At 43.1% G+C, this 15,909-nt stretch overlaps 1 protein-coding gene across 1 annotated transcript in view; it reads right to left on the bottom strand.

Moving 5' to 3' along the window:
• Positions 1 to 9,999: 9,999 nt before the first annotated feature.
• The window catches only part of GLS2 (glutaminase 2), a 64,334-nt gene continuing 58,424 nt past the window's right edge, over positions 10,000 to 15,909 (bottom strand). Inside the window, exon 18 of the mRNA XM_075199519.1 lies at positions 10,000 to 11,350. Coding sequence (XP_075055620.1) covers positions 11,194 to 11,350 — 157 coding nt within the window. The 3' untranslated portion in view covers positions 10,000 to 11,193. The remainder of the gene's footprint in view (positions 11,351 to 15,909) is intronic.

The following is a 15,909-nucleotide window of genomic DNA, read 5'->3' as shown; positions in this document are numbered from 1 at the left end:
AGAACGATATGGCTAGTATACATATAGTTCTCCTCAGTAAAAACCTTCTCCCTCTCCCACCAACTAAGGAAGAGATTGGCGTATGTGGGCGCACACGCACTGCCCATTGCGGTTCCTCTTATTTGAAGATAAAACTTTTCTTCAAAGATGAAATAGTTACATGTCAAAATTAATTCTAATAGATTCAGAATGAAATCATTCATATCATCCATATTTCTCATATCCCAAAAATACTTGGTTGCCTGTAGGCCCTGTTCATGAATTATATTTGAATACAAGGATTCCACGTCAAAAGAAGCCAATCTAGTTGTTTCATTTAGAATGATGTTATTGATCTTTGTCAGGACATCTGAAGTGTCCCTTACATATGAATCAATCCTAGTGACAAATTCTCGCAACTGTGCATCAATAAATTTGCTAGCATTCTCAGTAAGATTACCTATACTGGAGACTATTGGCTTGCCGGGAGGATTTAGTTCATTCTTATGGATTTTTTGGAGAACATAAAACGTGGCCACTCTCGGATGATGTACTGCCAAAAAAATCAAAATCAGTGCGTGAGATAATTCCTCTTATATGTGCGTCATGAATTAGTTTATCATATTTTAGCTGGGAATTGGCTGTCGGATTAAAAATGAGTCGTTTATAGCAGCCAGTATCATTCAGCTGACGATAAATTTCTTTTGTGTATTGAGGCCTAGGCCATAGGACTATGTTACTGCCCTTATCGGACGTTTTAATCACTATATTGTCCCACTTCTCTATTTCTTTGAGTGCTTTCCATTCCCCCTTAGTAAGATTGTATTATACTAATAAAATTTGTATTTATTTTAATTTATTCCATTGTCTTCTGAGTGCCCTGAAAACACAATCTTGTTCTCTGTTAGGACCTGCACTAATATCTGTCTGTGCTGCAACCATGAGGATGGGGGGACACTGACCCTCAATGGGAGGATAGTGTAAGAATCCGGGGGAAGGGCGCCTAACATCAGTGACTGTGCACTGTCCTGATATCGCCCATTACCTCTGGAACCTCCTTTAGTTAGTCTGGGGCTGAATTTTCCGGCTTGCCGGGCGGGGAATAGTCGGGAGCGAGTCCTCCAATAGATGGGATAGATGTCCCAGGGTCCTGAGGCGCGCGGCGAGGTGGCCGGAAGTTAGGCCTCCCTGCATTGTATGTCACCGCCGAGCCGAGCCGGGATCAGATCCAATTTCAAATAGGCGGCAGGAGTCTCCAGTACACTGTCTCCCAGGTGGTGGTAGTGAGGGACGAATATAGGTGCCCTGCATTCAAGATTAGCCTTGGGCAGCACGGTGGCCTCACAGCACTGGGGTCATGAGTTCGATTCCCGACCATGGCCTTATCTGTGTGGAGTTTGTATGTTCTCCCCGTGTTTGCGTGGGTTTCCTCCGGGTTCTCCGGTTTCCTCCCACATTCCAAAAACATGCTAGTAGGTTAATTGGCTGCTATCAAATTGACCTTAGTCTCTGTCTGTGTGTGTGTATGTTAGGGAATTTAGACTGTAAGCTCCTATGAGGCAGGAACTGATGTGAGTGAATTCCCTGTTCAGCGCTGCGGAATTAGTAGCACTATATAAATATCTGATTATGATGATGATTGTCCCGGAGCCCGCAGTGCACACATCTGGCTGGTATGGCGTCTAGACCATGCCCCTTGGACTTACTGTTGTTTTTGTTACATGTTATAAAAGATTTTGGTTTTGTAAACCTGTAGCAAATGGTGTGAAATCTGATTTGCATGTGTTAATGATACAAACTAGCTTGTTGTTACATCCCCTATCATGTGGATTCTGTTCACTGTATTTCACTGAAACAGCTCTCACAATCACAAGTGTCTAATGAACCTTTGGCTACTAAATCCAATTGTCGTTACTCACTGAATTCTTCTGGAGTTATCAGGCATTGACACAGTTATCTATCCACTTGTCATCTAACCGCTCAGTGCCTTTTGTCTAATAGACAGGTCATGGTTTTTAACTTATCTTTTCTTAACTTAGCTTTGCTTCAGGCCTGAAGATGTGGCAAGACGAAAGAGAACATGGAGATAATTGATTCACATCATAAGAGAAAGAAAAGGAGCAGGAAGGGGGGCAAGAATAATAGAAAAAAAGCGCTCTAAACATAAGAATGAGCAATGCACTAATATAGATAAAGTGAGTAATACTAATAAGGATGAAGATCAACCTAAAGTCTTTAATCTTAGTTCTAAGATATTATCACAAGGGGACATGCCCCTTTTGGATAAAGGTTTAACATTTGCACCTACATATAAAATAAATAATTTTGACACTTTTGTAGATATACAAAAGTTTATACGTAAAATTACCATAATTTTTTTATTTTCAGATGAAAGATGCTAATGAAGACATTAACGTGACCAGTAAACAATTGTGTAATAAGAAATTTAAGAATAAATCATCCTTCTTTCCCACCCATATAAAAGGGAATTTTATAGACATGTTTAATAGAATGGTTACAGAAGCCATGAGGAAGATTAATATCCATCAGAAACATACTAGAAAAAGTTACCATAAACTGACCACTAAAGAAAGGAATACTTTAAGATCTCTCATGGAGAATAAACAAATTGTTATCAAACCTGCCAATAAAGGTGGTGGCATGGTGGTAATAGATACAGACACATATATACAAGAGATTATGGGTGAATTGAATGCAGAAGGGACATATAGAAAGTTGAAAAAGGACCCTAGAGAGGGCATTGCTAGAGATTTAAAAGTTCTCACTGATAAATGATATGAGGGCTGGGTGTCTTGGATAGGGATACAATGGACTATATCTCTGTCTCTCATCCAACAATCCAGCTGATTTACACACTACCCAAAATACATAAAAATAAGACCAGTCTGTCTAGAAGACCCATCATTTCGGGCAAAGGGTCCATTACCATTAATTTGTTGAATGTCATTGACCACCATTTACAACCTATGGCCCAAACACAAGATCTTATTTACAGGACACCAACAATTTTTTAAAGATTTTGTCAACTATTGTGTGGGATTCTGATTTCATATTAGTAATGGTTCCTGTATACTATAGTTAGACATGATCTTGGTTTAGAAGCTATTAATTCAAGCCTTACCAGCACAGTTTATTCAGAAGGATTGAGAGAATTAATTCTAGAGGGAATTCATTTTATTCTCTCCCATAATTATTTTAGATTTCAGGGTGACTTTTACAGTGTAATGGTACGGCTATGGGTACCAGGTTCATCCTGAGCTATGCCAATCTTTGCATGGCTCACTGGGAAGACTCTTGGGTGTGGGTCGGGCATGAGTTCAGGGCGAGCCTGGTGACCTAATACCGATACATAGACGATATCTTCTTTATTTGGAGAGGACCTGAAGAAGAACTGTCCAAATTTTGTAATTACTTAAACCCCAACTCTCACACATAGAGCTTACGTTTGAGTGCAGTAAACCAAATGTGATTTTTTTTGATATAACAATTTATGTCAATGAGATGGGTCTACAAACCAAAACTTATAAAAAAAAAAAACTATGGACACCATCAGCTATATTAATTGCGATAGCAATCACCATCAGGTTTGACTCAAAAATATACTGTTTGGGCAAATGAAATGAGTTAGACGCAATTGTACAGAAGATAACATTTTTACTGAGCAAGTGACCAATATGAAAATAGCCTTTACTACAAAGGATTACAGGCAAGAAATTCTAGATAGGGCTGAAAGAGAAGTCATGTCAATCAAGAGGGAGGATCTGATGGCCCCTAAGAAAAGCTCCATTTTTAAAAGATCTGATAGATACAATTGGGCCTTCATTTCCCGATATAATTAGGATTTTAGATAGGTTGAACACATCTTTAGCAATTATTGGAATATTCTGAAAAAGGATAATGTGATAGGAAATCTAATTCCCAAGAAGCTGATATTCATTCAGTGTCGGGCTGGGGCATGAAGGGCCCACCGGGGAATGCAACACTAGGGGCCCACCAAAGGGGGTGTGGTCAGCCATCATAGAGGCGGGACCTGACACTAGAAGGGGAGTGGTCATTCCACGAAGGACAGCTAGCACCTTAGTGTACTATATAAAGCATACAGTGTGTGTGTATAAAGAATACACAGTCTTGACCTGCCCCTTAGATTGGGCAGAACAGTCACCAAAAATCGGGATTGTCCCACTAGACCAGGCTTGGCTAACCTGTGGTACTCCAGGTGTTGTGAAACTACAAGCCCCAGCATGCTTTGCCAATATATAGCAGCTTATTGCTGTAAGGGTATGCTGGGACTTGTAGTTTCACAACACCTGGAGTACCACAGGTTAGCCAAGCCTGCAGTAGACTCATAACATTTGACAGACTGTCCTACCTGTTGTTGTCACTTTTACCACCTGTGGCTGCTGGTTTCTTTAGTTGCGGCTTGTCTGGATCCTGGAATGTTGAGGGTCCTATTTGGAAAAAATAATGGGTACATTTAGAAACGCCAACCATCCCTGCCATTAAATCAGCATCACCCACATTTAATAATTAGGCCTCTCTCCAGCCTCAACAATAAAGTAATAGTGCTCACATTTGATAAATAGATCTATTTCCCTCCAACCAACCCCAACATTAAATTAATAGTATTCCCATTTAATATATAAATCTATTACCCTCCCTCCAAACAGCCCCAGCAATAAATTAATAGCATTTATGTTTAATATATCCATTTCCCACGACCATTCCAAGCATTAAATAATTAAGGCCAGTCCGACGCTGGTCTTCCTGCCCACAATCCCCCTTCACTGCCATTTAATGTTAGCAAAATGAATTTGCTGTCTCTGTATTACAGATCTTGAAGAGCCCTGGGAAAAATGACTGCTAGGGAGAGGGGCCATCTTGGGAAAGTAGTTCCTTAGATAGTAATGCAGCTTTAAGTTGGTCACTTATAGACCAAAGTGACCAGCAATCGACTATATAGCACAGCAGCCATTGCTGTGATCAGACATCAGCAGTAACTAGCTGTGGCCAGGAAAATAATGTTAGATTTAAAATAATTCTTAGATATGGAGGTACTTTATATTTAAAGTTCAATTATGGTGAGCATGTCCACTATGTTAACAGAAAGTACAATTTGGAACAATTGATGGTGAAACAAATTTAAAAAGTTTAGTAAATCTTACCCTCATTGCATGATGCATTTCTGGATTCTACAATACAGTACATCCTTCTTTCATTCTTTTAGCCATAGAAGTAGATTTAAAAAGACTCAAAATTTATTTATATGTATTTAATTAATGGACCTTTATCCTAGCAATGTTTTATTTTATATGTATAGAACTATGTAGCTAGGTAAACGGACTGACAAGTGAAGACAGTTAACTGACTTGGCACAATTTTATTCAATTTCTTTGGACAGTTTTATTTCACTAATTTCTCTTAATAGCAGTACTCATAACATTGCTGATTTTCAGGGACATAACTAGACATGTGCTACCCCCTGGCAAAGTTTTATAAAGGCCTCCATGAACATAATGCATCTTGTGGGCAATCACCCATAAACACCCTGCCCATGTGACACAACAACTCACTACTACCACTAGCCTATGCACTCACTTACCTGTCTCCTCTGTCCGTGGAAAACTCCGGCATCCTGCTACTCTGGGTGGCCGCGGCAAAAGATGAATCCTGTTGAAAGTGAAAAACACTACCGCGCAGGTGCAGAGAGCCGTCTCTGCACCTGTGCGGTAGTGTTTGTTACTGAAGTGTCGCCGCTGCCACCGCCATCACAAGTGACGTCTTCTCCGCAAGCTCCGCCCTAACAGTGGAGGGGGCGGAGCTTCAACGAGGCCGGGCCTACCGGTGATTAGACTGGCTGCCCGGCAGGCCAGTCCGAAGCTGTATTCATTTACAGAAAAGCTCCCAATTTAAGAGACAGATTAGTAAGGAGCCACTTACCTGAGGTGGTGAGAAAATCTGTTAGAATAGTTGGATTTCACAAATGCAGGGGATGTATGGCCTGTAAGACGGTGAAATCTAAGAATAGTAAAACAACCAAATTGTCCATAAATGAACATACCTTGAAGATTGGCCAATTCATTACGTGCAATATGAATAATGTTGTATATGTGACAGAGTGCAGCTGTAACAAATTCTATGTGGGCAGAACGACGAGGTCTTTGAAATTTTAGACTTTGTCAACACATTTATGACATCAGAAGGGGTCTTCAAACACATTCACTGTCTAACCATTTTAAAATCTAACATTCCTGCAAGCTGAACATATACACTTCTGAGGAATACAAAGGATAGAAAACAATTGGAAAAATAGTGATATTATTGGTTCCCTATGAAGAGAAGAGATGAGATGGATTTCACACATTAAAGACTTTAGTTCCACAAGGACTTAATGTGGATTTTGAGATCAAGTGGTTTCTGTAATTGAAATGAAGGCACTATAGGATCATTCTATAAGCTAAATGGAGTACATTAGACAATATGGTGATCCATTGCAAGGCAGATAAGGGTAAATGTATGTCTTTATTTATTTAAGAAGAATCTAATTGTAATTTTTAACATATTGTTTTTAAAAATTTTATACGTAATTTGTGAAATTGTTTCCATAGAGATATGACAAATGTGTGTTCGTGTGCAATCTGTTAGGATTCCTAGTGAACTCAGGAAGCGGCAACAGAAGTATAAAAACCAAATGTCTTTATTCAGGAAAAATGTATGAACAGGGATTCAGTTAATGGAATATGCAGATTTTTAGGTAGCAGCATAAACAGGTATAACTCCAAAACATAAATATGAACGGGTGTGATGAATAGCAGGAAAGTCCACAGAGCAACAGGTTCCAAGCAAATGACAAATACAGTTAAAATGCAGGAACAAATATAGAGTTACCCTATTGCCAGGATGCACGAGTCTGTCCAGGAAAGCAAACAGAGTAGCTGAGTCCAGTGACCAGGCAGAGGTCTAAGCAACAAAAGTTCAAGCAGAAACCAGTGTCCAGGCAGAGTTCAGGGTCACAAGCAAACAAGCAGAAACCGGTAATCATGCCTAAGTCAGGTGCAACAAGAGTTCAAGTAGTATCCACTATCCAGGCAGAGTTCAAGGTCACAAGCGAATAGGCACAAACCTGGTAATCAGGCCGAGGTCACAACGGGAGATCAAGCAGCAGTAGAACAAACACTGGAACAGGGAGAAACAAGCAGCAGCCAGTGATAAACGATGAACTGCACAGAGCACAGATTGAGGCAGGTATTTGAAGCTGTGAGACAGGTGCAGTTCTAATCAGGCAAGGAGATTAACTCCTACAGGCATGGTGTAAAGTTCAGGAGCAGAACAGCAGCACCTCTGGTGGATTTAAGGTACTGCTGCCACATACAAAATATAGGCAGAGTCGTAACACAATCTTATGTTTTTATACTATTATGCATCAGAATGTAGTATTGAAGGTAAATTGAAATGAATATGTTTCTCAGAGGTGTCTGGGAACAAATATTTGACGGTTTTAATGTGAAAAGAGGACTATGAGTTTCAGATTTGTCCTCTATCGATAGATGCATTGAGATCAGCAATATTTTGGACAGCAGCAGTAGTTGAATGGATTGTGTTCCAAAAAAAGCTAAGCCTCGTTTTGATAGTAAGACCAATGAAGCGTGTGGGTCTGGTCATGTGACTCATGGAATGCGGACCTGCATCCAAGCCTCATTTTAATTTAAGAGAGAGACATGGGCGGAGATTTGGATCGGAGAGAACTATAAATACCATATAGGGTTATACGGACATTATCCTTGATTAAGATTTGAACTTCTAAGTCAAAACTTATACGTCAAAACAAGTCAAAACTTGTTTTACCTTATCTGAGAATCGAGGAGCTGGATAGACAGATGTTCTAAGGGATCATGGAACCTGTCCATGTATCTCCCCATGCTGTTTGCATAGATAAGTTTGGTACGAGTCCAATTATATTTTATGGTTTTTGTAAAGTTGTTTTTATTAAAGAGGTAATGCACTATATTTTGTCCATCACTGTTTTATGGGTCCTTGGCAGTTTGAAGATGTTGCCATTCTATGAAAACACACCCATTGAAACAGAGATTTTTGAAGGCTTTCAACTATCTGGAATCGTGTAAGTATATATCCTAGTGAGTTGAAGTATTGATAATCATGGGTGAAGTTGTAGCAACATATTCTTCACGGTGAAAAGGACAAGTTTCATAGAGATCTGAACATTTCATCTTTTGATTCAAATTTATGTACTACACTATGTATTGGTATCTGTGCTGTGAGTCTGTCTTTTAGATGAGGCTGTGTGAACTACTCCTCAGAATGGACGGACTTTTTCCTTCATGTTTACATCTTGTAATAAGAGAAGGATTATATTTTCTCTGTGTCTATATATGAGCGTCTGATGTATGTATTCCCAATTTTTCTGGTTATGATTTAGAGGTATAGTGGCACCTTATTATACGTATTCGGCTGCACAGTAAGTGGAGCTCCATACTGATTTATTGACCCATTGCCTTCTGCTTCAGGCCTGGCCAACCTGTGGCTCTCCAGGTGTTGTGAAACTATAAGCTCCAGCATGCTTTGCCACCAGATGTGCAGCCAATAGCTGGCAAGGCATGCATCTACCCTTGCATTACTAAAAAAAACTACTAAAACTATTAGTGATTGCCTGCTCAGTGGCTTTCCATTAACCAAACTGGCACTACTAGCCCGGCAGCCAACCCATCTTCATGTGGCTGCCAGGCTCCACAGTCGCATAACAGTCTGCATCCAGGTCAAATTTCCGTAAAATTCTTGGTTTTCGTTTACGTCTACCTACATAAAAAGTATTTTATGTACTTTGTTGAGATGCACATATCTGAATATGCATCCAGAACATATATGCCAGATTCATGTCATTATTATCTGTGTACACCCGCAAGAGATCTGCATCGATGTCACACTCAGTTGCATTTACATGAACACACTCATACTGTACTTGTCCTACACTTAGATGCCCCTTACCATTCCCTGTCTGTCTTTCTGTACGTAAGAGTTAAATGTGAGTCTACATAGGAACTTTTCTTCGGCGCATTCACAAAAAAGCTTTAATAGATGTACATATAAAATGTAATAAATGTGCATTTTATAGAATCATGCTGCACAAATAAAACACAGTTTCAAAATAATTGTTCAGTTTATTGAGACAAAATTACATAGCAGCAATGCAGGTATCCTGAACAATGTAATTGTTTTCTAAATTTATTTTTTTTCCTAGGCTTTTTTCTTTACAGATAGTACTTGGAAAGCTAAGCAATAGCACATTTCACAAAGATCGATTTAAAAATAAAAAAAGGACATGACCTACATTATATATAATTTAACATTATGTTAAAGGGACACTGACATCAAAAAATATGTTTGTGCTCTAAGGATACAGCAGTTGTCTATCATCAGTGTTGCACAAATACAATTGTCCAACCTTTCTATTTGCACATTGACAGCTCTGGTGCATGGTTGCTTCTCATTAAGTAGAGGGGTGAGGTTGAGGAAGGAAACAACTGCAGTTTGTGTAGTGTGAAATCGCTCCGCGCATGCCCAGAATGGAGGCGAATGCATGTGCAGTGAGTGAGAGGTGTGTGATTCTGCCAGGGCCGGTGCTAGGGTCCACGGCGCCCTAGGCATTTTTAAAAAATTGCCGCCCTCCTCCCTCCTCTCCTTACCTTGTCTCACCACCGCCGACTCTCTGCTCCATCTCCTCCCCTCCACTCACTGACACTAGTAAGTGGAGGGGAGGAGACGGAGCAGAGAGGCGGCGGTGGTGACAAAATAGCCTCTTCCCCCCCTCCCCGTCCATCTGAATGCTGTGCCGTGGCCGTGACAGGTATGGTCAGCGGTCGCCGCACAGTTTTAAAGTATTTAGAATACTGTGGCACCCTCCAGGTGCCCTCCAGAGCCCGGCACCCTAGGCAAGTGCCTAACCTTGCCTAATGGGAGCGCCGGGCCTGGATTCTACACCTGGAGCGGTGGGATGGGGATAGAAAAGGTGTGCAAATGCAGGCTGAGCACACTAAAGGCATGTTCACGAAAACGCGGCTCATGCAGTTGCAAATACGCATTGACAATAATGATTTAATGCAAATCAGGTGCATATGATGCTGGGCAGAAATATGCTCATTTTCTGCTCTATTCTTTAAAGAGTAGGTTACTCCCGTTTTGCATCAGCTCCGTAAATAGATTTTTATGCCCAATTTTGCTCACACAAGATATATAACAACTGCAGCCTACTTAACGGTTTTATTTAATATAAATACACAATTTTGATGATAGTGTCCCTTATGTTACATTACCATTACAATGTTTGATGAGATGTGTTTCATACACATCAGCTCAGTGAGTAATTAGGTTGTGTGCACATACAGAAGAAAACGTGTGTGCTCAAAGAGAACTGCAGTAGACAATTGCTATATGCCCTTCATGATGTGAGAGGTGTTCCCTGAGGACTGAGTTTGGAAATACTACTGTAGGGGTTTGATGTTCTGGCTCCAGTGGGTGGATAATTCTACCTTGGTTTAGTCCTTCCACCACACTTCTCACGTCTTTCTGTGTACTAATAAAGTCTAAAGGGACACTCTATAGAAGTGTTTGGGATTATTGGAGGGGTAGTTAGTGGGCTCCAAAACATCTGAGCTTGTTTATGTGGGGGTGGGATGTCATGACTTCTGAGAACAATAGTTTCCTGTTGGTCCTTGCAGTCATACTTCCATTGGCTTTCCGGGAAGTTGCACTCACAGCCTCAGACAAGGATGTAGATCGTGTGGTCACACCCCCTAGGCTTCTTGAGGACCACAAGAAGCAGCCATACTGGGACTTGAGATTCCTCTTGTAGGCCCTCGATATTCTACTTTATATACCAATTGCCAAACACCTTTGCTGGGACTAAGACCTGTATGTGTGCTCTTAATACTCTTTGTTTAATAAAGGCTTCCTATTTTCAGGCTGCATTTTTTCAATGTTCATATTATCACACTCAGTGACTTGTAGTATTATAATCTCTTAGTTTTTAACACTGCAAAAATGCTAAGCCTAAAACTCAGATTGTGCACAATGAATTGAGTTACTAGGAATTTGATTGATGCCCTACAAATGAAGGTGAATGGTATTATCATAAGCGCATGTTACCAGATATAAAGTGCTGAGGGCCTGTAATCAGATCATCTAAACCATGCTCTTCAAAATCTCCAGTGACATCTGTTCCTCTGAAGTTTCTGCCCCACTATATCTGCTTGCATATTTTTCTTGGTATTCAGTCAGTAAGTTCATAACGTTGTGTCTCTGAAACCGGGCTGCGTCTTGCAAGGGGGTGTTACCCCACCTAAGGAGAGTACAGAGTATTATTGTGAAATGATGTGGAAATCATTATTATTGTCATTAATAAATCAGGAACATACAATGTACACAAAGCGCTTATAATCTTTACTTAATGGTAAAAAGAGTAGAACAGAGACAAAAGGGGCAAGTGTGGCTCAGAGTGGAGAAGGGGACAGTAGTGAGGGTGCGGCATCTTAGTGGTATAGGTGTAAGTAGGGTACAGGGCCACCATCAGGGGGGTACGGCCAGTACTGCTGTGAGGGGCCTTGACAGACTAGGGGGCCTGGACAGACCTCTCCGTCTGTCCGGACTCCCTGGACTGTCTGGGCCCTGCAGTCACCGACCGTGCTGCCCCTTTTTTTTCTTACCTTCTTCTCCACGATGTTGCAGCTCCGCCTCCCAGACTCTGATAGGCTGGGAGTGCGGCACGGTGACGTCATCACTGCACGCTGCTCTCCCAGTGTATCAGTGACCGGGAGCTGCAGCATCGTGGAGGAGAAGGTAAGTTAATTAGCTATTCTTTTTTTTGAGAGGGGAGATGGAGAGCCTGGGGGACCATAACTGTGGAGGGAGGGAGGGAGGGAGGGAGGGGGGGAAGAGGGAGAGCCTGGGGGACCTGAGGGAGAGCCTGGGGGACCTTAACTGTGGAGGGGGAGGGAGAGGGGGACCTTAAATGTAGAGGGGGGAGTCAGAAGGGGACCTTAACTGTGGAGGGGGAGGGGGACCTTAATTGTGGAGGAGGGGGCGAGAGGGAGAAGGGGACCTTAACTGTGATTGGGGAGGAGAGGGGGACCTTAACTGTGATTGGGGGAGAGAGGGGGACCTTAACTGGGGGGGAGACCATAACTGTGGGGGTAGAGAGGGGAACATTAATTGTGTGGGGGGGGAGAGGGGGACATTAACTGTGGGGGTGGGAGAGGGGACATTAACTGTGGAGGGGGGACATTAACTGTGGAGGGGGAGACATTAACTGTGGGGGGGGGAGAGGGGGACATTAACTGTGCTTGCGGGGAAGGAAGAGGGATACATTTACTTTGGGGGGAGGGGAATATTTACTGTGATGAGGGAGTGGGGGGGAATGTACTGTGATGAGGGATAGGGGGTGCATGTATGGCGGAGAGGGAGAGGGGCACATGTATGGGGAGGGGGCACATGTATGGGGAGAGGGGCACATGTGTGGGGAGGGGGGCCCCGCCAGATTAATTAGTACTGGGCCCCACAATTTCTGATGGCAGCACTGGTAGGGTAGGCTCTAGTAAAGAGTTTTCATAGAGTGTTTAAAGATTTGAAGGATGAGTATGGTGTTGTAGGGAATTGCAGACATGTAGCGACACAGGAAAAGTTTTGTATATGGTAATGAGAGGTGGTTATCACATAGGAGGCGAGACATAGGCCAGAGGAAGATCTAGGAGGATGTGAGGGAAAGAATGTCTTGATGAGATCTAAGAAGGAGTAGAGGCATTGTGGGGTTTGTAGCTGAGGGCGAGTGATTTGAATTGGATTCTGGATGATATAAGGAAACGATGTAAGGATTTGCAGAGTGGTGCGGCGAAGGAGAACAGACAGTCTTGCTGCAGCATTTAGGATGGTTTGAAGTGGGGTCAGATGGGTGAGAAGATTGGCAGGTGCAGGCTGCAATCGAGGCAATATATGATGAGAGTATGGATAAGAGCTTGGTTGCATCTTGGGTAATAAAGGGGCATTGTCTAGCAATATTTTGAAGAAGGAAGAATGAAAACTGCAAGAGAGACTGGGGGCTACATTTACTAAGCTGCGGGTTTGAAAAAGTGGGGATGTTGCCTATAGCAACCAATCAGATTCTAGCTTTCATTTATTTAGTACCTTCTACAAAATGACAGCTAAAATCTGATTGGTTGCTATAGGCAACATCCCCACTTTTTCAAACCCGCAGCTTAGTAAATCTAGCCCTGGGTGTGAGGAGTAAAACAGAGGGTGGAGTCAAGGGTGACACCAAGGCAGCGTGCTTGGGAGACTGAGGAAATTGTGGTGTTGGTGATGGTGAGGCACAATGTATAAATAAACATTTTATACATAACTATCGTTTTTTCTGCTGTATAAATTTGATTGATTTCCTATGACATTACACACATGCTTATTATGGGATCATGTATCATCTGACTCAATAAAAATTTGAATCATGAACTTCATTGAAGCATGAACCTCTGATGCCAAATGAAACCCTGGCAGATCTCTTTTAGGGATAGGTTCAAAGCTTGAGCAGGGTTTATGTTAAGGACATTGAATTTAATTAAGATACTAACACTCAATAAAAGCACGTCATTTTTAAAGTATATTTAAAATGTAGTTTATTGTATTTTAATTGAATTGTGCATTAACTAATAGTTATAAGGAAAGATTGTTCATGAATTAAATTAATTAAAATTCATAAAAAAACCATAACATTAAAGTTTAATGTTAATGATGGGGTTAAACATTGGATTGGGTTACATTCAGAGCAAGTGTTGGAGGTCAAGGCTTATAATTAGCCGTACACGGAATGTTGAAGCACCTCACAGCAGATGCAAATGATTTGTTGTCTTATTCAGGGCTGTGAAATATATTGATGCTTTAAAAACATTGGATAATGATAAAAACAAAGAGCATTACAATTAGAGATGTTCACTGACCCCCGTGTTTTAGTTTTGGTTTTGGTTTTTGGATCTGGATTAATTTTGTGTTTTGGTTTTGGTTTTGGCGAAACCGCCCTCGTGTGTTTTGATTTCGGTTTTGGGTCACTATTTTTTTCCTAAAATCCCTATTTTTTTTTTAAGATCACATCATTTGGCTCTTTTTTTGTTTCTACATTATTATTAACCTCAATAAGATTCATTTCCAGTCATTTCCAGTCAATTTTTGTCAAGTGACAAAAACACTGCTACCCCTCCTGTTTCTTTATGAGCAATGGCACTGAGCAATGGTACTGGAAACTGGAGAATGACAAAAACACTGCTACCCATGTTTCTGTGTGAGCAATGGCACTGAGAAATGTCACTGGAGACTGGAGGGTGACAAGAACACTGCTACCCCTATTTCTGTGTGAACTATGGCACTGTGCAATGTCACTGGAGAATGGAGAGTGACAAGAACACTGCTACCCCTGTTTCTGTGTGAGCTATGGCACTGAGCAATGTCCCTGGAGACTGGAGAGTGACAAGAACACTGCAACACCTGTTTCTGTGTGAGCTATGGTGTGGAGATGGTGCCCGAGAAGCGGGCGAAGGTGCCCGCCATCGCTATGCCCCTGGAGGGGCTGAAGATGCGCCTGGTGCCCGGGAAGGGGATGAAGAGTCCCCCGGTAGCTGAGCCCTGCAAGTGGGTGAAGACAGAAGAGGAGAAGTACTCACCCGTCCATCGATCCAGCGGCGGTGAGTATAACTTCTTTTTTGCAGGTCCTGTGCGCGGGGGAAGGATGAGCCAATCAGGGCTCATCTTTCCCCGCTGGCCAATCAGCGGCCGGATGCGCGAGCCAATCGCGGCTCGCGCCCGGCCATTCAAAAGATTGGCGCCGACGCGAGCCAATCAGCGCTCGCGCCGGCTAATGACGTCACGCCGGCGACTATATAAGTCGCCGGGTGGCGCCATTTTGGCAGAAGTCCGTCGGCGGGGAAGAGAGAGGACGTCTCGTCCAGACGTCCAGCAACTGAGGCAGCAGCAGCGGCGGCAGGGGGCCCTTGTAAGGGCCGTGAGCTACCCTGCCGCCAGAAGACTTCAAGCAAGCCGCCGGAGCGGAGATCGTCGGCGGGGAGCCCTTGTCAGGGCTGAGAGCGCCCCCGCCAAGCAGCCTTCAACAGCGCCGAAGAGGAGAAGAGGCGCCGCCGGCTGGAGGGTCTGGAAGACCCGGAGAAGAAAGAAACAGAAGACGGCGTGTCAAGTTGAGTATCCTGCGCAGAGCAGGTAAGTAGACTCAACAATAACGTCGGGCACTAGGCCCGTGGGCACAGTCGGGCACAAGGCCCGTGGCACTGTAAAGTAGGGGCACAAGGCCCAGGGACCTGGGCACTAGGCCCCAACGTGTTAGTGGGCCAGTAGGCCATTAGTATATATATATAAAGGGGACAAGCCCCTATTAGACAGACAGGGGCGTGAGAGCCCAGGTACAAGGGCACAAGGCCCTTAGGTAGTTAGGGGCCTAGAGGCCAGAGGGCCTGGTTAGAGGCTGGTAGCCTGTAGGTTATTAAGGGCACAAGGCCCTCAGTTAGTTAGGGAGGCCACAGGCCTCAGGCAGGGGCTAGGACCCCTAGGTAGTAGGGCATAAGGCCCTAGTGAGTGGGCTCAGAGCCCTGAGGTAGAGAGGGGGCTGAGGCCCATTAGTCAGAGCAGAAGGCTCTGTGTGTAGCTGGGCAGAGACCCATGGTGTGTAGGGCATAAGGCCCTGGTGGTGTGAGGTAGAGGCGTGAGAGCCTTGTGAGTGTAGGCGCGGTCCTGTGTGAGGTGAGCACACGTGGTTAGGAGGTACGGTCGAGCGTAGGCTCCTGTGGTGCTGTAGCAACCTGCTGGTTGGCTAGCAGCGGTGTGTTCGGGTAAGTAGCGGGCAAGGTACTG

This window comes from Mixophyes fleayi, chromosome 2, assembly GCF_038048845.1.
Source record: "Mixophyes fleayi isolate aMixFle1 chromosome 2, aMixFle1.hap1, whole genome shotgun sequence".
Lineage (NCBI taxonomy): Eukaryota > Metazoa > Chordata > Amphibia > Anura > Limnodynastidae > Mixophyes > Mixophyes fleayi.
Note: the sequence above shows the minus strand (reverse complement) of the source record. Positions and strands in the feature narration are given on the sequence as shown.